General features: G+C 44.8%; 1 protein-coding gene across 2 annotated transcripts in view; it reads right to left on the bottom strand.

The window, feature by feature from the left end:
- Window positions 1-20,554, bottom strand: part of SNRNP200 (small nuclear ribonucleoprotein U5 subunit 200) — a 1,344,735-nt gene that overhangs the window by 727,817 nt on the left and 596,364 nt on the right. For both annotated transcript variants that reach the window (XM_044084204.1, XM_044084205.1), the window contains 2 exons: window positions 15,414-15,497; window positions 14,711-14,817 (listed from right to left, as the gene is read on the bottom strand). In XM_044084204.1, the coding sequence (XP_043940139.1) occupies window positions 14,711-14,817; window positions 15,414-15,497 (191 nt within the window). The remainder of the gene's footprint in view (window positions 1-14,710; window positions 14,818-15,413; window positions 15,498-20,554) is intronic.

A 20,554-nucleotide genomic window follows, 5' to 3' on the forward strand; every position in this document is an offset into this window, starting at 1 on the left:
CTGAGGTAATGCCTTGCGGTCAATTCTGTTGTCTGGAGGACCAGAAGTACGTGTTTTGTTAAGCTTCGACCTTTTTGGGGGGAAGGTAGGCTTTCATGATATCTGTACAAATCCTGCACCCTAGGAAGACAATGTATTGGGAAGGTTCCAGTTGAGATTTTGGGAAATTGATCTGAAATCTCAGGGACTGTAGGAGAGCAATGGCAACTTGTAACTGCTGCAGGAGGGCCCGTTTGGAGTCTGCCTGAATGAGTAAGTCATCCAGGTAAGGGAATATCTGGATTCCTTTTGTCCTGCAAAAGGCAATAACTGGAGCCAGACATTTGGTGAATACTCTGGGTGCAGTGGAAAGCCCAAAGGGCAAGGCACAGAACTGAAAGTAAGAAGGACCCACAGAGAACCTCAGGTATTTCCTGAAAAGTACAGTTGTGTACACTTACCATAAATGTAGATGTTCAAGTGTCTTCACTGTTGCAGTCATCACTGTAGGGTTCTTCCTGCCGGCAGGCAGTCCTCGGTCGGCCGGAATCCCAAAGTCTGGGTCCGGCGTCGGCTGTTCAGTCATGCTCCCTGACGTCAGAGCGCTAGAAGTACAAAGCTGCCAGCCGACGCCATGTTCTCCAGTTTTTCTTGCCCCAGATGTCAGGTGCCCAAAAGTGAAGGCTAATAGTAAAACAAAAATGTAACATACAACAAACCCCATACCCTGTAGCAAATACACTTCAGAAGAAGGGTGAAGTAGGAAACCACACTAATGAAAGTATAAGAGGGGACAGGAGGGAGGGTAACCCAGACTGCAACAGTGAAGACACTCGAACATCTACATTTATAGTAAGTGTACACAACTGTACTATGTTCATCGTGTTTCACTGTTGCAGTCATCACTGTAGGGTTGAATCCCAAAGCTGAGATAAAGGGTGGTGGTTATAGAGTAGAAGGGGCGGCTAGAAGGCCCTGCAAGACTTCAGAAGCAAAGCCCGCCCTAGACTTAGAATAAAGAGGGAGATCATAGTGCTTAGAGAAAGTATGCACTGAACTCCAAGTTGCAGCTTCCAAAATATCCTTGGTAGGTACTCCTCTGAGAAAGGCAGCTGAAGTAGCAGCAGCTCTGGTAGAGCGAGTCCTAATTTTTCCTGGAATTTGCTTTCCATGATGAGTAACAAAATCTGATTCCATGAGCAATCCATTTAGAAATGGTCTGTTTTGAAATAGCTTTGCCTTGGGAATTTGTTGCACAAGAAACAAACAGTTGCTCTGTTTTCCTGATATCCTTGGTTCTGTCCAGGTAAAAATGAAGTTGTCTGTGTACATCCAAGGAATGCAAGATCCTTTCCCCCTTATTTTGTGGATTATTGAAAAAAGTTGGCAGGTGAATAGTTTGATTTAAAGCCACTTTGGAAACCACTTTAGGCATGAAAGTAGGATTAGTCCTTAAAAGACACCCTATCTTGGTGAAAAATAATATAAGGTTCCACAGCCATGAGTGCTTGCAACTCCGAGACTCTCCTGGCTGAAGTCAAAGCCAGTAGGATAGCTGTCTTCCATGATAAATACTTAATATCAGATGTGGCAGCAGGCTCAAAAGGAGGCAGAGTGAGTTTTTCCAGAACATAGTTGAGGTCCCAGGGAGGTATATAGGTGGTGTCCTAGGGGGCCTTAAATTCTTTGCTCCTCTGAGATACTGTTTCAGCAGTGGATGCGAAAAGATTGGAGGGTCTGTATTGTAATGTGCAGAAATAGCAGAGGCATGTATTTTTATGGAGGAGAAGGATAAACCCTTATGTAACATGTCTGTCAGGTAATGTAAAATCAATGGGATATTAGGAATGAGAGGATCCGAATCCTGAGCATGCATCCAGGTGCAAAATCTCTTCCATTTACCTGCATAAGATTTTCTAGTGCTAGGCCGTCTGGCTTCTAAGATGACATCCATGACCCATTTGGGAAGGAAAGGATTAATCATAGACCCTGAATTCGCCAGGCTGCCAGGCTGAGAGTTTTGACATGAGAGTGCAGAACCTGGCTCTGGTGTTGGGACAAAAGATATGGAATCTGAGTTAAAATCCAAGGAGGCTCCTGGGATAGATTCATCAGTGCTGAGTACCAAAACTGATGAGGCCAATTTGGGGCCAGTAAAATCATCATATTGGGCTTGTCCTGCTTGATCTTTAGTAACACCTGTGGAAGAACAGGTAGTGGCGGAAAGGCATATCCAGAGAGGTTTCTCCAACTGAATGATAGTGCATCCACTTTCCATGCTAGTTTGTGAAATGTCCTTGTGCAAAAATCTGTAACTGGTGGTTAAGGGGGGATGCAAATAGATCTATGTCCGGGCAGCCCCAGACTTCTGTAATCATCTTGAATATTTGGGTGTCTAGCATCCACTCGTGTGGGTCTGACAGGTTCCTGTTCAGGCCGTCTGCCAGAATATTTTGTTTTTCTGGCAGGAACTGAGCTTGTACATCTACTTTGCAAGCTAGAGCTGTGTTCCATAGAGTCATGGCTAGTCTGCAAAGGGGGTAAGAGTGTGAACCCCCTTGCTTGTTTATGTACCACATAACTGTGGTGTTGTCTGTCCGTATCAGTAGTTGTCCTGGTTGTAGAAGATCCCTGAAAGCCAAGAGGGCATTCTGTACAGCTAACATCTCTTAAATTGATATGTAGGTGTTTCTGATCCTCTGTCCAAAAACCTTGCAGAACTTTTCCCTGCAAGTGGTCTCCCCATGCGTAATCAGAGGCATCCGTAGTTAAGACTTGGCTGGCTGGAGGCAGACTGAAGGCTTTCCCTTTGTTGTGAAGACATGCCATGGTCCACCAATGGAATTCCTTTTGTAGGCAAGGCAAGACAGCAATCTGTGTCTCTAGACTGTGGCAATGCTGGGACCATACACTTTTTAGGTACCATTGTATTTTTTCTCATATGTAGTCTTGCATTTGGTATGAGAAGGATGCAGGAGACCATGTAACCCAAAGCCTGCAGGAATTTCCTTGCAGTTAGCCGAGTTACTGACGCCAAGGTTTTGAAAGTTGAAGCCAGCTGCAGTTGTTCTTCGGATGTCAGGAATGCCATCTGGGTTGTTGTGTTTAGAAGAGCACCCAGAAAAGTTACCTGTTGTGTGGGTGTCAAATTTGACTTTTTTATGTTCACAGTGAATCCCATGTACTTGAGTAGATTTTGAACAAATTCCAGGTGCTGGAGTAAGACATCCTTGCTGTCTGCTTGAATAAGGCAGTTGTCCAGATAAGGGTAAATTTGAATTCCCTTGAGTCTACAATAAGCCACTACTGGTGCCAGGCACTTGGTAAAGAACCTGGGCGCAGTAGACAAGCCAAAGGGCAGCGCAGAGAATTGGTAATGTTTCAAGCCAGCCTTGAACCTGAGGTATTTTCTGCACTCCTGTCTGATAGGGATGTGTAGGTAAGCCTCCTTTAAATCCAATGTCACCATCCATGCATTTTTGCTCAACATTGGCAGGAGCTGCTGCAGAGTAAGCATCTTGAACTTTGGTATCTCCAGGAAGGTGTTTAAGACTGAGAGATCCAGGATGGCTCTCCATGAATTTTGCTTTCTGGGAACCAGGAAGAGCCTTGAGTAAACGCCTTGCCCCGTCTCTGATTGTGGAACCAGTTCTGTGGCCCTCAGCCATGAGGGATCCCACCTGGTTTAATGCCTCTGCCCCATTGGTGTTTTGGTAGGTCTGGCCATCCATTTGGTCTTGGCAAGGTATGAAAGTGGAATTTGTAACCTCTTGAAACTACATCCAGAACCCACTTGTCTTGGGTTATGTAAGTCCAATTTTGTTGAAAAAGAGAGAGTTTTCCTCCTAGAGGGGCTTCCAGGAGAGAAGTTCCTGGAGCCACGCAGGGGGAGTCATTGAGCCTGTTTTCTGTACGATTGAGGTCTGTCCTCTCCACCCCTAGGGGTGGAAGCACTCCACTGTCTAGATCTGTAAAAGGTCTGTGCTTGGGTCCTCCCTCTGGAGTGCCTATATCTACCCCTCTGAGGCCTGCCCGAGCTGGGAAAGGACCGATTTTTAGTTGGCCAATTTCTGGTAAATCTTGGGGGCTGAACTTGTAAGAAATCCTTAATCGTTTGCATGGATTTTGCCTTATCCTCCATTTTCTTTATCACCTATTCAGCCTTAGACCCAAACAAAGCATTACGCTGAACAGGAGCATCCAGTAACTTTGCTTTCACTTGATCAGGTATGTTTTTGCTCCTTTAACCAAGCATGCCTTCTAATGACTGTGTCAGAGACAGCCGCCCTGCATGAAGCCTCCAAGGCATCAAAACCACAGTGTAAACCATGCTTCCCCACTTGTTCAGTTGCATGTATCAAATCGTGTAATTCCTTATTATCTGCACATGCAGAAATGGTACCTAGCTTTTGTTTCATAACAGACAGTAGAAATTGCTGATATTTTAGCATATGAAATTGACAATTTAAAGCCCTAATAGATAAAGTAGCAGAACTGCACACTTTTTTGCCCCATCTCTCCAAAGCTCTAGAATCCTTATCTGTCGGAATAGGGTTTTTAGCAGAGGCGGTCTTAACCCCCTTAGGACCCTGAGAAATGGTTTCTGGATCAGCAGTAGGATTTTTGTAAAGGAACTGGTGCGAGTCAGGGACCCTGTAATATCTGTCGGGCTTAGCAGGGGCTGGAGGAAAGGAGTCAGGAGTTAAATTAGCCTCAGAAAAGGCATAATCCACAATATCCAAAATAGGGAGAATAGCCAGGGGTCTATGTTTGGGAAGAAGAAGGAAATCCCTAAGTCTTCTCTTAGATTCCGAGTACTCCTGTCTTTCCCAGTGAAAATGTTCCCTCATGTCATGTAAAGTTTCCCCAAAAGAAAAATCCATCGCGGGAGAAGCTGATGGAATGGATTCCTCAGCATCAGAATCCTCATGAGGGAAAGTATATTCCTGTTCAGAGGAAGACACTGAAGAAATAGATGCCTGATCAGAAGATTCATAATCCAATTCTTGCCTTGGCCTTTTGTCTGGAGGGGGATGTGAACCCCTAATCATGGTTAGTAAGTCCTTCGCCATTTTAAGTAGCTGTTTCTGAGATTTGGGTCCCGGATCAGAAGAGGCCTGGGCTGGTGTCTTAGATTTAGAAAGAGTCTTTGCCTTTGTCTTTATCAGAAGCTGTGCAGGTCTGAACACCCCCTCGGAAGCCAATACGTCCACAGCGGCTCCGGACCCATCCGAGGGAGCATTGTCCGAAGGTCCTGCAGCTGGAGTACTCAAAGGCCTAGATGGTTCCTCGTGGGAGTCTGTTTCGGCAACTAGTTCTGAAATGGCCGATGACAGGGGCTGCAAAAGCACCTCACTGACGACGGTCGAACCTGTAGCTGGCTCTGCTTGTAAAATGTCATCTGATTTGGACCTCGGAGGCCTGTCATTATCCTTGCGTCATTTGTGAACTCCGGTAGTCGGAAGCGTGTCCGAAGACATTTTATAATTAAATCGTCTGCCAAAGTAGTGAAAAGCAAAATCATACCTCCGCTTAATCGTACGGTGGTTAAATCTAGCACAAAACCGACAACTAGCTACGTTGTTGTCAGGGCCTAAACAAGGAATACAGTAAGAATGGAAATCCTTATGAGGTATTTGCTTCCCACAAGAAATGCAATTATTAACTTTTTCCTGACATCGGACTGGAGCAAGAAAAAAGTTTCCCCAATGGGGTACTTAGCTTTGAGAAGAAGTCAGTCTTCGGACTGAAGCAAGAAAAAATATCAGGAGTCAGCGGACCGGCACTTGCAAACTGCTTTCACCACACGGCAAGAAAGACTGGAGAACATGGCGTCGGCTGGCAGCTTTGTACTCCTAGCGCTCTGACGTCAGGGAGCATGACTGAACAACCGAAGCCAGACCCAGACTTTGGGATTCTGGCCGACCGAGGACTGCCTGCCGGCAGGAAGAACCCTACAGTGATGACTGCAACAGTGAAACAGGATGAATATCTGGGCCTTACAGAGATGTAAAGGTAGGCATCCTTGACATCTAGGGTGGCCATGAACCCTCTTGGGGAAGAAGGAGCAAGGAAAAAAAAAGTGTTGGCATGGACAACATCTGGAAAGTAGGAACCTGAAGGAAGAGGTTGAGTAGAGAGAGGTCCAGAATTGGTCTCAAAGGACCATCTTTTCTTGGTACTAGGAAAATCCTGGAGTAGAAACCTCTTCCTTTTGTAGCCTGTGGTACTGTTCTGATGGTTCCTTGAGCTATCAGGGTTTCCAGTATTGGCTGCAAAAGGTGGAACTACTGTTTTGGAAGTTGTGGGATACCCCTTCTCTTTGGAGGCATAAACCAGGTCATAAAATACCCGTTTTGGATTACTGAAAGGACCCATTTGTCGGAGGTGATGGATGTCCGCTCACCAGGATGAACAAGGAGAAGGTCACGGTGAGCTACCTGTCGGGTGCTAGGATCTGCCACATAACACAAGCACTCAGGTCACTCCAAGGCAAGTACAAATATGACTCAGTCACTGTCCATGCTGGTGTGAATGACCTGAGACATACCTCTCTGGACTACATAAAAAAGAGACATAGAGGAGCTCTCTGAGCATGTAGCCCAGGCCAGTATGACCCTGACCTTGAGTAGCATCTTACCCTCACCAAGAATGATGCCACAATATGAAGACAAGATGATCAATTTCAACAATTGGCTTAAGTTTGTTGTCATTCAAAGGGGATCCAAAACCTGTCAGCCTGGGATGACATGCTCGACAAGCCATGATGCTTCGCTAAGGATGGCTTGCACCTGTCACCCCTGGGCTTTCGGATATTGGCAAAGGCTCTTGCTACCATCACAGTGCCTTTTTTAGGCAAGGCTCAAAAGACAAACCCACCTCCATAGGTAACACAAGGGATAAGAAACTAAGAGTAATGCTACTCAACGCCAGAAGTCTAAACCTCAAGATGCACGCACTCGAAACTCTCCTTAGCATGGAGAGCATCAATATCTGTGCAGTAACAGAAACCTGGTTCAAGGCTTCCGAGAGCACCCCAGCACTACCAGGTTATATCATACCATGCTTTTCGGCCCCAAAACTTGGAGCGAACCACAAAAGGAGGGGGAGTATCAATATTCGTCAAAGATACCCACACCTCCAGGTTGGTGGCACAGCACGAAGCATCAGAGACTATCCATGTGCAACTAACAGAGGGTAAAACTGCCTTCCAGTTTATAGCCTGCTACAGACCACCCTCCCAAACCCAGGAACCCCACTCGGCCTTCCTGAGAACACTGGAAAATATGAAGGTCTCTCCAACACCATAATATTGGGCGACTTCAACTACCCAAACAGTCTGGCAGCATTATTCTAGATCCAACACACTAGCCCAAAGGTTCCTAGTATTTATAAACTCAAATGCTATGGAACAACTTGTTACCACTCCCACAAGAGGGGAAAACATACTGGACCTGATCATCACCAACATGGGGACTTTATGCTCCAGACCAGAAGTGTATCCCTCACTGGTAAGATCAGACCATAAACTAATCTCACTGGATATTCACATCCCGACCCCACCCCCTGCCCAGAAAACCACAGTGAAAAACTTCTGTAAAGCAAATTTCACACTCCTCAAAACCGAGGTGGAATCCTTCAAAGCCCCCGGGCCTGTGGAAAATACGGCCCAGACCGCAGAATCCTTTATAAACGCATTCTATGAACACCTTCAGGAATGCATGAATCATGCAATCCCAAATAAAACCAAGACCCAATCCTCCAAAGGCAGATGTCCTGTCTGGTGGACCCCAGCCATAAGCAAACTAAACAATAGAAGGAGGAAGCTACTACATGATAGAGCAAAATCCCAAAAAGAGAAGGCATCTCTGATCAGTATTAGCAAAAAAACTATGGGCACTCAAAATCGTCTAAGGCCAGCTTCGAGAGAAAAATTGCAAAGGACACCAAGGATAATCACAAGGCTTTCTTTAGTTATGTTAGTAACCTGGGTGGGAATTCCCGGATATGCTCAGAATTAGTCCAAAATGACAAAAAATACACCAAACCCACAGACATTGCCAACATGCTAGCTGACATGTTCAGCGCAAACTTCTCCCCCCCCTCCCCACCAAAAGGGCAAATATCTATCCCAACAGAGTGCTGCCCCCCTGACATCTCAGATGCTCAGGTAAGAGCCGCCCTCTCCAAAGCAAAAAACACAGCATCAATGGGACCAGACGGTGCCCTGGGCTGCATCCTACATGAACTCCAAGAAGAGCTAAACCCAAACATAAAACTACTGTTCAATCTCAGCCTTACTACAGGTATGTACCCAAAGAGTGGCGTACAGCAACAGTGGTCCCTCTCCACAAAGGTGGTGCCTCAACGGATCCTGGAAACTATCGCCCCATAAGCCTGACTAGCTTGGTCTGCAAAGCTATGGAAAGGATCATCATGGACCTCATAAATAAAGATATTGGGGACCTACAGACACTGGATCCTACCCAGTTCGGCTTTGTTAAGGGCAGATCCTGCCTCTTAAACCTGGTCGATTTCTTTGAAACAGTCACCGACGAGGGGAAGGTGGTCTACACAGCCTACCTGGACCTCCCAAAAGCCTTCGATACAATACCCCACTTGGGCATTATAGATAAGCTCACCAGCTTAAATATAAACCCCTATGTCACTAGATGGGTTGCAAACTGGCTCAAGGACAGAACCCACATGGTTAGAATTGCTGGAGCCATGTCAGACTCCAAACCAGTTACAAGTGGCGTCCCACAAGACTCAGTCCTGGGACCTCTCTTGTTCAGTATATATTTCTCGGAGGTACAGGCCAACACAGAAGGACTGTGGCTGACTAAGTTTGCAGATGACTGCAAACTGGGCTCCATAATTGACTCTCCAGCCGACACAAGCATCCTCCAAAAGGGCCTCATAGAAACAGACAACTGGTGCCAGAGCCATGGCCTCAAGCTAAACGCCAAAAAGTGTATAGTCATCCCCTTTGGCAAAAACAAAGTGCCCACAAATTACCACATAGGTGGTAATCCATTAAGTACAGAAGAAGTAATTAGGGACCTGGGGACCCAAGTTGATAGCAATCTCTCATTTGACAACCACGTGGCCAAAGTGGTTAGAAAAACATTTTATATAGCCCACCTAATCATGAAGGGATTCACATCTAGATCAGGGGAGGTCATCGAGCCTCTTTACTCATCCCTCGTCAGGCCCATAATTGAGTACAATGCCCCTTTAGGGATGTACCTTACCAGACACCTGCAGCAACTGGAAAGACCTCAAAAGTACCTCACCAAGAGGATCAAAGGGCTCAAACAGATGCCATATGTTGCCCAGTTAAAGAAACTCCAGCTCTACTCAGTGGCATACCGCCTGCTCAGAGGCAATCTGTGCCTGACGTATAAAGCCATGTCCAACCTGGAATTAATGGACATGCTGCACCTCAGAAAATCCAAATCCCATCGAGCCACCCGCTTGAGAGACTTGAACCTCAGCACTGAAATAAATAGGACATGCTGGAGGGACAGATTCATAACCTAGAGGCTCCCTTCACTCTGGAATAAAATCCCAGTCCAGGTTAGGCAGAGTCCCTCATTGGACTCTCTTCAAGAGGAATCTTGATGAGTGGATGGGAGATCATAGGTTTACCCCGGGTATCACTTCTGTGTCACTGTTAAACAGAGGCACAGTATACTAACCTCGAAAAAGGGCATAGCAAAATTAATTTAAAATGGGTGGCGAAAGCCAAACACACTCTGGCTAGGCTTATAAATGCCCTAGGGCAGATAGCCTAGTATGAACCTATGAAGACAGTAAGAGAGATGCACCGAGACAGGGAGGGGTGGGGGTTTTAAGGTTGGCAGGTAGTCAGACACTACCTGCCCTGTCATGAAAGGGCAGCCTCTGGCTAGAGGAGGAAGAAGCTCTGGCAGGAGTGGGTTGCTTCCTGGTTGTTTTTCTGGGGATTGTGGGAGCAGCAGGACGAGAGTGCCTTCTGATAAATTGTTTTTTTGCTGGGTAATTCCTCTGGAATTTAGAAATAGGAGAGACCAGCAGGCGTTTTAAATCCTGCATCTCTTTCCCCTTTTGTTGCAGTGACTTAAATAAATCAGCCACTTTTGTGTCAAACAGAGCTGTATTGTCCAGAGGGGCATCAATCAGTTTAGCTCTAAAGTCATCTGGTAGAGGTTGGAAGCATAGCCAGGAATACCTTCTCAAAGCTTATGCTGATCCTGCTGAACTGGCTGAGGCCTCAGCAGCATTATAACTGCACTTGAGTGCCTGGTAAGCCGGGAAATGAAAGCAACAAGGGAAGACAGTGAAGCTTTGGCAGCAAAATCTAGTGAATCAGACACATCCTTAGAGACTTTCTCCAGAATGGATACAACATATCTAGCCATGTGTGTGCCTGGTAGCCCTGAAAGTCAGAGTAGCAGAGGTGTAAATATTCTCACCTAGACATTCCATGGTTTTGCAGTCTTTGTCAGCTGGGAGGATGGTGGCTGTGGGCAATAGTTTAGAGGCCTTATCCGTGGAAATGGAAATGGTGGAGGACACAAACTTAATCTCAGGGACTTTATAAAAGCTATCTGGTCTGTGTGAAGCAGGGGGCTGTGAGTCAGGGTTCAAGGATGCTGAAGAGAAGGCATCCAGGAAAGCAGGTAGAATAGGAGGAACAGCAGTAGGAGTTGGGAAATCCATTTGAATGAGGTCATAATACCTTTTTTGAACCTCAGTCATTTCAGATAATTCCCACTTACAATGTTCCATCATTTTGGTGACAGTCTTCCCAAAGGTCAACTCCTCAGCTGGGGAGTCAGGGTCAATGGATTTTTCCTCTGGGGAGCTGTACCCCAAGGGAGAAGGTAGCTGAGAGGTATAACAGAGAAAGTTTTCAGATGAATCAGAGAATTCCTCCTTTTTCCCTCAAACAGGGGTCTGAGGTTTGAGGCCTTGGACTCAGTATAGGAGGAGGGATGGTGGAAGTCGCTGTAAGGCCATGAAAGCATTAAACAAGCTTTGGCTGAAAGCCTGCCAGTCAGGCATGCTTTCAGGAGTAGGTGAAATGTGTTTTATTTTTTCCTTCCTTTTGAGAGGCCTGGCGGGCATCTGAAGGGAGGAAGGCCTGGACTCGGCGGGCATCTGAAGGGAGGAAGGCCTGGAATCGGGTGACTGTAAGAAACTGGAGGGATCAACAGCCCTACCGAAATCGCTGGTTCTCCCCCGGCGTTTGTAACGGATGTTGGAAAAGCCTCTACAGATGTGCCCTCTGCACGGGATTGTGTGGCTTCTGTGGTGGTACCCGCTATATCAGAGGTGGCGGAGCCTGAATCCTCAACCAGGCCTGCGTCGGCCACAGGCTGAAGGTCAGACGAAAGAGGCACAGTGGTAGGCCTCATAGTCTTGGTTTTCTTTTTTGATGGTTCGGAAGGCACATTGGCGGAAACCTCCATACTCAAGGCTAATTGTTTTAAACGTTGGTTTTCCAGATAAAGATTGAGCGCATGCAGACGGCTGTGCAAGGTTTTGGGCACAAACACCTGGCAAATGCAGCAGGCTTTGTAGTCATGCGACCGATCTAAACAAGAGACACACTGCTCGTGGGCGCCCTTGTGGGGAATCTGACAACCACACTTACACTTGCCTTTTCTGAATGACATGAACAAGTATTAGAAGAAAAAAATGACTGAAATGGTTCCCCAACGGGGCACTTATCTGATTTCTTTGAGATCCGACAGCCAGGCTGGCAGGAACACCTGATGTTCGACTGGCAGCTTAGAATCTCTGAGGGCTGCTGTGCAGACGTCACTTTTATGGCCCATGTCCCACTACCCAGATGTCCCACACACCATACACAGACTGAAACGTTTTGTATACTGGCCGGACGTTCGGAGAGCAAGAAGAGTAAAATCATATGTGAAGAACACTGCAACATGTGAATAGAAGGACATCTCGAGAGATTTCAAGAAGGTGTTGAACCTTGAAAGGTCCAAGATGGGTCTCTAGTTACACTCCTTTCTTGTTCCAAAGAAGAGCTTGGAGTAGAAACCCTTGCCTAGCAGACATACAGGTATCTCTTCTATGACTCCCTGGTGCTGCATTTCTGCAATGATAGTGGGAAGAAGGTGCTCATGGTCCCTTAGTACCAGAAAGATGCTTATGGGAAAGGGGGAACAAAGCCCACTGAAGTCTGCATTCTTCCTTTAGAATTTCTGGCACTCATTAATAAGTCAAAATGTCTTCCCAAGAATGGAAGCAAGAAGACAGGTTTCTTGCTATTTTTACAGTAGGGTGGGGGGCAGCAAGACTGAAAAGCAGCGTATGGCAGGATAGGCAGCTAGAACTAGTCACTGTTATTGGTGGACACTTACACTTTAAGCCCTCCACACTTTGCCTTATTTGCTATTCATCTTTTCCTAAAATGCCTCCTATTACCTTTTCTTTGCTTGGGTTTATACATTTCCTGTAAAAGGAATCGGGACTGCATGGGATGATTTTCTCATACCTGTGAATTACGGAGAGAAAAAGCTCCTTCATTCCCTGCATATTTTACCCCTCCATACCCATTTTAAAACACTTCAGAAGAAGGGCCCTAAAAATGACTCCTTATTCACAGGGTCATAGATCAACTGGACTTTGACATGCTCAGGTAAAGGCTGGCAGCTTAAACAAGCACATATTCTGCTTACAGACTTTGTGGCAGCAGCCAAGGAAGCTACATCAACAGCAATGTAGTCACGTTTTACAGCGTTTAGCTGCCGGACTGGTAATTTTGAAAACTCCCAACAGTTTGGATCCAAGATCAGCAACTGACACTTCTCAAACAGGGCTAGTAAAAACTTCTGTCATGCTAGTCTGAAAATGAATGTCCCTAAAGAAGAGAGTGGCTGACGTATAAACCTTTTCGCCCAACCCTTCCCAGGCTCGACTCTCCTTGTCACTGGGGAAAGAGCAGGAAGCTGGAACTGTCTTGGTCGCTTTCTCAAGATCTACAGACAGTACAATCAGGGTCTACCACTGGATTTTTATATAGGTATGTGTGACTGACCTGCACTAGATAAACTTGGGGGCAGGGGGTTGGGAATCTACAGTCTGAGAGGTAGGTGCAAATCCATCCTCTGGGGCCCACAGTATTGGAAAATGCCACATGATTAGGGACTTCCAAATGCTGCAATCTTTTCAGGGTAACAGACATGCCTGAAGCTTCAATAAGAATCCTCTTGTCAGTCTCTAAATTAAAAGCCACCTACCACCGCTATTAGCTTGGGCATGAAGTAAAGTGATAAATTCTCTATTCCTTAAGTAGAGAATCTCATTTGTGGCATTTGTCAATGTCATACTCCACCACCTTTCCAATACAGTACCGGTAACACTGATGCATGTCTTGGAAACATAACATACACCTATAGCACTGTTAAGACATATGAAGGGAGACCATACAAGGTTTGATCTCTGTGAGTGGGCAGAGACAACAGATGGGCACAGGGGAACATGCCTGTCTAGCTTACTTAGCACACCATGGTGTATATCTGGAAGGAAAAATTTCAAAAGAAATACCCAACCAAGGACCGATCAAAGATGCTTCTCAACATTAGCTCAAATAGCTACATCAGTCCATTGCTACAGCAACAGTATGTTCTAGTCCAAGGATGGGGGTGGGGTGCAACTTCCTGTAATAAAACAAACAAATGTTATGTTAGTCACAGAAGTCTAAACATGCCCCAAGACACGACAACCAAGCTAAGAAGACATGGCAACTAAAATTAACTCGTCCAACTGCCTTATACGGTTGCCACCTTTTCAAATGGCCAAAGTGGGACATTTTCGGTACAAACATCAGATTTTACAAGCCGACACATACCCACGGTTGGTACAAAGGATAGAACTTAGCATTTTTGCCTAAATAAAAGCTTATTCTTGTAGCATTTTAGTTGCTTATTCTGTTTCTTGAAACATTTGGTATTTTTAACTGTTTTATGCAACTGTTACATAAAATATAGGAAATAATTTTGTTCTACAATTTGCCATTTTTACATTTTTTTGTCAGGACACAACTGCCCAAAGAGGGACTGTCCGTCGCAGTGTGACAGGTGGAAACCCTACTACCAATGGACAGCGATAGACAGAGAAGACAAATGACCAAACAGTTCACTAATGTCAAATGTAATTGCAAACAAAAATACATCAAACCCCAGGATTTTGAAAAGTTATTTTTCCTGCTTCAACCAATCAGCTTTAACAACCAATGAAACTATATATATATATATATATATATATATATATATATATATATATATATATATATATATATATATATATGTGTATGTGTGTGTGTGTGTCTGTTCACGTGCGTGTATATCTGTATGTGTGTAGGCAATTAAGTACTACATACACTCAAAACAGAAAGACAAAAGGTAAAATGAGGAGAGCACTATTAAAGGAGACTGGATCAAACACAAAAACACAAGCTGCATAGAGTTACGCACTAACATATGCTTTGGGGAGGTGTTCACTGGTGATTATGTGAAATGGGTAAGAAAATGGGTCTGCACAAGGGAAGCATATCAACTATATGAAGTCAAAACTTTCTTAAGAAAGGGTGTGGAGAGCATGAGTTTTTGGTGAGATCACTTACCTTGACTTCCACCTCCCACCTCAGATTATATGGCTAAACAACCTATGAAGTTTTTAACTGTCAAGACAGTGAAACATTGGAAAAATGTCTTACATTCTCTTATCAATCATTTTGCAGAGGTTCAGCGTCTTATCTGTTAGTTGAGCCCACCCTCGATTCAGAACAATTTCAAATATAGCACGCATCAGACGTCCAGCAGACTGCAAGACAAAGATAAGACAAAATGAATACTCTGAACATCAGCATTAACGGATTATTTCTTTGCAGACTAGGCAAAGTACAGAACATGACATTTATAACCTGCCTTAATACCCTCATCTGTAACGTCCGTTCTGAACCTCCACTATAACCATGCCTCAACTATTAAAACAGCTCTGTGGCCCCATGTTCTTCCTGTGCTACCAGTTTCACAACCTCAGTGTCCCTTACTTGACGAAATTAACTCCAACTGTGCTCATCCAGTTTCTACGACAATCCCCACTGTTGCCAAACAGACCGCAACTACTACTGCTGCCGCTCTCTCTCCAAAATTCTTAAGTCTTCATCCACTCTCCCCTACGACTCCCTCTGTCATTAAACAAACTGCACACCTAATAATCCCATCCACACACACCTAAGAACAATCCGGTACTCCCATTCACTGTCCTCTAAACACAACCTAACCTGCTACTTGTTCTATCAACTCCCCTTTAGTCACCTTTTATTGGTGGCCTCAGAATTTGTCTATTTCCAGACAATGTAGCAGTTTTATCATACTCTGAACCTCTCAGTAACAATCACATATTCATTACCTTACCTGTGTGACATAAACCATGTCAGCCATTAAAGCAAATCCTTCCAATTTCAGTTGGGAGATGAATGCCTGAAGCAGAACATTTATCTAGGAAACAAAAATAAAACATGTCAGCTAAGAACCCAATCAACAAAACAAGCTCAAACAGAAACATGAGATGCAGACATGCCATAGCAGCAGACTTAAGTAAAGAAATCACAGCAGACTCAGGTTAACAAGAGAAAGGGCCCTAATCAACAGGGTACTGCTAACAAGAGTCCTGGTATACTACAGATGGTCCAGATGATTGCAGATGCAGCAAACTGTGTCAGAAAGTGCTGATATATGTTCTACAATGCAAACAAAGGTCAATCAGGGTTAAAAAAAAGACATCCAAATGAACCATGAAATTACATAATGTATTTAGGCAAGCCAGTTAATGCCAGCATGCATGCATGCATAACTAAAATAAATAAATAAAAAGTTCTGTAACTACAATAGATAAACTAGAATGCTTATCAGGAGACCTATTACACATTACTAGACTTAGAAACTACAACTGTATGGGTAACTTAATATATTAGATATTTGAAGAGATTATTGTATTCCTTACATCTGGGACCTCACCTGTAGGTGGCTTGTCTGCTTGGCCAATCTTCAAGGGCTTAGGAGCCCCCTCACAGGGCACAGTGTATACACCTGGGAATATGCACACCATGCTAGTATAAAAGGGGGTATATGCAAACACCATCTTCAGAGCTTCTTTGCACCCCAATTTTGCTACCTACCAAGGAGCAGATACAAGAACAAGTAAGCAAAATTGAAGAGAAGGCAGATTTCTGGGAGACAGATAGAACTTGTGCACCTAAGGTGGGGATGGAGAACCCATCCTTCTCCTCCACGTAACACTAGTTATAGCCAATCGCCCAGCCTTAAGGTAAAGGGGTACAATACAGAACCCTTCTTTCATACCACAAACAAGTGATAGGATATCCCATTTCTAAAGGAAGAAAAAAACTCAGGTCACTACTGTAGAAGGGGCACTGGGTGGGGAAATAGTACTGTAAGACTAATTCAAATATCTACTATTATGGTAAGAAACCTAAACAATTGTACTATGTTATTCATTGGATTCCATTTGCAGTATTTACATATGGGACAATCCTCAGATCTTACAAAGACTGGGTGGTGGTGGTGACTGAGGGGTGAGCCTCACACAGCATCCTGCAGTGCTACCTTGGGAAATCCAGCCTTTGCTCTGGACCAGGAGTCTAGCTTATAATGTTTAGTAAATGTGTGGTCAGATGACCAAGTAGTAGCTTCCAAAAGAGTGTGAGTGTGCATCACCTTCATCATTACTCCCTAAGCGGCAGCAACTCTGGTATCTTGCGTCCTGGCTGTGCCTGCATGCTCTTTTCCTTTGGTGCAGCAACAAAATTATACAGTTCGAGAGCGACGTGGAGGCAGTTTGCTTAGAATATCATTGTCCCATTTCTAAGTGGTCAGTCTTCCTGAAATTTTTTGTTCTATTCAGGTAAAATTTCAGCTGTGTGCTCACAGCCAAGATGTGCAGGACTCTTCACCTCTGGTTCTGGGGATGGGAAAAGTGGAGTTGAATGGATTGATACAGAGTAAATTTTGGTAACACCTTAGGCAGAAATACAGATTAAATCCTCAAGCTAACCATGTGGCTGAGGAACACCAGAAGGGTAGTATGAACACAACAGCTTGACGTTCCAATAACCTCTTGGCTGAAACAAGTACTACTACCAAAGTGGTCTTCCATGTCAGGAATTTTATTGGCGATGAGGCTGCTGACTCAAAGAGAACACAATCCAGACTTTCCAAGATGTAATTCAGGGTCTAAGGAGATTCAACTCTCATTTTTGGTGGTCTTGTATGAAGAACCCCTCAGAGAAACTGTTTTGAATGTGAGCTGGCTAACTAACAGAGGACCCAGAAGGAGTAAGGCAGAGATGACCAGTTTAAGTCAGTTCAGCCCTTATTAAGTTCAAAAATGCACTGAAGGTCCAGGGCTGCTCCTGTGCCCAGTGGGTCCTGTCATCTACCTTGACACTGTACAACAAATCTCTTCAGTTTACACACGATTTCCCAATGTAGGTTTTCTTGCCTCATTGATAAAATTTAGCATGTCCTCAGAGTTCTAGTACCTAAAGAGAATTACAATCCTATCATCCAAGCTGACAGATGATGAGGTCAGACTGCAATGTATTAGTGAACCCTGCACTGAGTTAATATGTCTTTTCTGTGGGTAGTGACTGGCACAGCCTCCTTGCCAATTCCCAGAGAAAGAGTGCTTCCATGGTCAAATGAGGGTTCCTTACTTTTGGGCTCACCCTTGAAATGTATCCATTCATGAGGGTCTGCCTTTGCCCTGGGGGAATACAGCTTACACTAAGAGACAATTTGTGTTGTACTGCTAATTCCCCGTGCTGCCATTAGTTAGCCTGTAAAGCTGGTAAAATCTTGTTTCCTCCTCCTTGTTGATGCACCACGACAGTGAGGTGGTCTAGCACTACTTTCAGGGTCCTTTCTGCCCAGTGTTGATTCGGGACCTTAAACCCAGTACTAAAGCCAGCATCTCTGAGGCTAATGCGTAAATTTCTTGGTGAGGCTGACCACATACCCTGAATCCTGACATTCTGAGAAAGTCCCACCCCACACCAGCTCTGATTTGTTTTGTTTGTGTCTTTCGGCTTTCCCAGTTAGGGGTCGCCACAGTGGAACTCCGGTCCGCTAATGATTGTCAGTTGATTTTTACATACCAGCTTGCCAAGCCTGATGCACAACCTACAATGAACGTACGCATGTCTCCACGGAGAAGACGCTCTAGCTGAGAATCAAACCGGACAGCGTCTTACTGTGAGGCGACAACGCTACCGCAGTACCACCACCGCGGGCCACACCAGCTCGGATACATCTGTGATACATCTGTGATATATAGGAAGGGGAATCCACAAAATCCAAACTGATTTGTTTTTCCACCACTGTAGTTCCTTTACTAAAAGGGGTAGAAATGGAATCCAGTTGACTAGGTAGTGTACATCTGTTTAACCTAAACTGTGCAGGACACTACTTTCCTTATTTAACAGGAAATTCTGAGCAGTGACTATCTTAGAACACTTACCAGGATTTCCTAAGGCACAGGCAAATCATTCTTCTCACAGGGACCTAAGTGAACTGAGTAAAATTATACGCATGCAGTTCACAACAAAATCCACAAAGACAAAGTAACATACACCTCAACAGCTTTGCAGCTCCCATTACAACTCAAAAGTAATGTATTCTAGTTGTTGTTGTTGTCTTTCGACTTTTCCCGGTTAGGGGTCGCCACAGCGGAACTCCGGTCCGCTAATGACTGGCAGTAGATTTTTATGAACGCTGAGGTGCCAGCTCAACGTTCAATCTTCCATGAAGGCACGCCCGTTTACGCATGTCTTTTGAACGCCCACCCAACCACAGGGAGGACATGCAGACTCCACACAGAAGACACTCCCCGGACTCCAGCCAAGAATCGAATGGGAGAACCCTTTTGCTGTGAGGCAACAACGCTTCCGCTGCACCACCGCGGCCTCAAGTAATGCATTCTAGTGGTATACATTAAAATTCACACATATCAAGTAACAAAAATAGGGGGCCTGGCAGAACTCACCTCAACTTACAAAGATCAGTCTGTACAGTACTATCATCCATGACCAAAATGGGAGTAGAAAACCAAGCTGCATCAGTCATCATCTGTAGCATGCTTATGTCATTACACAAAATATGCCAGTAGTAGTAGTAGTACAAAATCAGGGAACACCCACTAGAACCTACAAAGACCATGTAATCTAGTCATCTGTCACAAAATACACCAATCAAAAAGGCAGCACCAGTTCTGAACTTCCATAATTAAGTAACTGGGCAGTTGCCACATAACTACACACAATCGTGAAACATGACAGCACCCAAAAAGCCTTGTACTGAGCCATGTATGACACAAGCTAAGTACAGTTGCCACAGCCCAAATGAATCCTGTATGCTAGAAATATACACCAGGATACACAGATGAGAGATAATAACCACATCTCTCTTATCACAGCTGAATGATGACTGGGTAAACCTAGCAATAGTAATTGCATTTGCTACTAGATATGCCTGTGAGCCATTCATTTTCCAATACTCGCTTTAACCTTTTTAAGCTTGTGAAGTTCAAAGCCATGTCTATACTAGCATGCAGGAAACAGCGCAGAGAACCAGGCCTGCATAAGTCACCAGCCTAGCAAAGGATACTCGTGTGTGTTCACAGACACAAATACACACAATTACAGGCCAAATCAGAAATCCAAGCACACTGACAAGGGAAGAAAAAAAAAGAAGTTATGTACTCACCATAATGTTCCATGTATGTAGTCCATCTCGCCGAACATTATTACGTGTGGGTTCGGAGCTGATCATTGGCTCCAACTCGGCCACTTAGAAAGCCTGAAAACATCCGATTGGCTCGTGGCTAACAGGTATCCCATGGTGCATGCGCACATTCCCAGATCTTGTTTGCTACTAGTCTATCAGGATAAGACAGGAGAAAGGACAAAGGTCCGGAAGAATAAACTGAAATAAAGGTGCCCTTGTGGTATAAACCACTGTAGAAAAGGAAAAACTGTTTCCAGATCCAGGAGGAAGGGGGCTGGTGGGTGGGTTCGTAATAATGTTCGGCGAGATGGACTACATACATGGAACATTCGGGTGAGTACATAACTTCTTTATGTTATGTAGTTCTATCGCGCCTCCATTATTACATGTGGGACAGCGTCCCTAGCATCTTGAATGGGTGGCTCACTGGAAAATACTCCTGAGTACTGTGGAACCAAACGAGGTTCTACCCCTGGAAGTTAAATCCAATTTATAATGGGAAATGAAGGTATGAGGGGTAGCCCATGTTACTGCTTCACATGTATTATCAATAGGTGTCCTGGTATGGAAAGCAGCAGAAAGTAGTTGTGTACACCTACCATAAATGTAGATGTTCGAGTGTCTTCACTGTTGCAGTCATGACTGTACGGTTCTCCCCTGCCAGCAGGCAGCCCTCGGTCGGCCAGAATCCCAAAGTCTGGGTCCGGCGTCGGCTGTTCAACCATGCTCTCTGACGTCAGAGCGCCAGGAGT

Source organism: Protopterus annectens, chromosome 9.part0, assembly GCF_019279795.1.
Source record: "Protopterus annectens isolate FY-2018-M chromosome 9.part0, PAN1.0, whole genome shotgun sequence".
Lineage (NCBI taxonomy): Eukaryota > Metazoa > Chordata > Ceratodontiformes > Protopteridae > Protopterus > Protopterus annectens.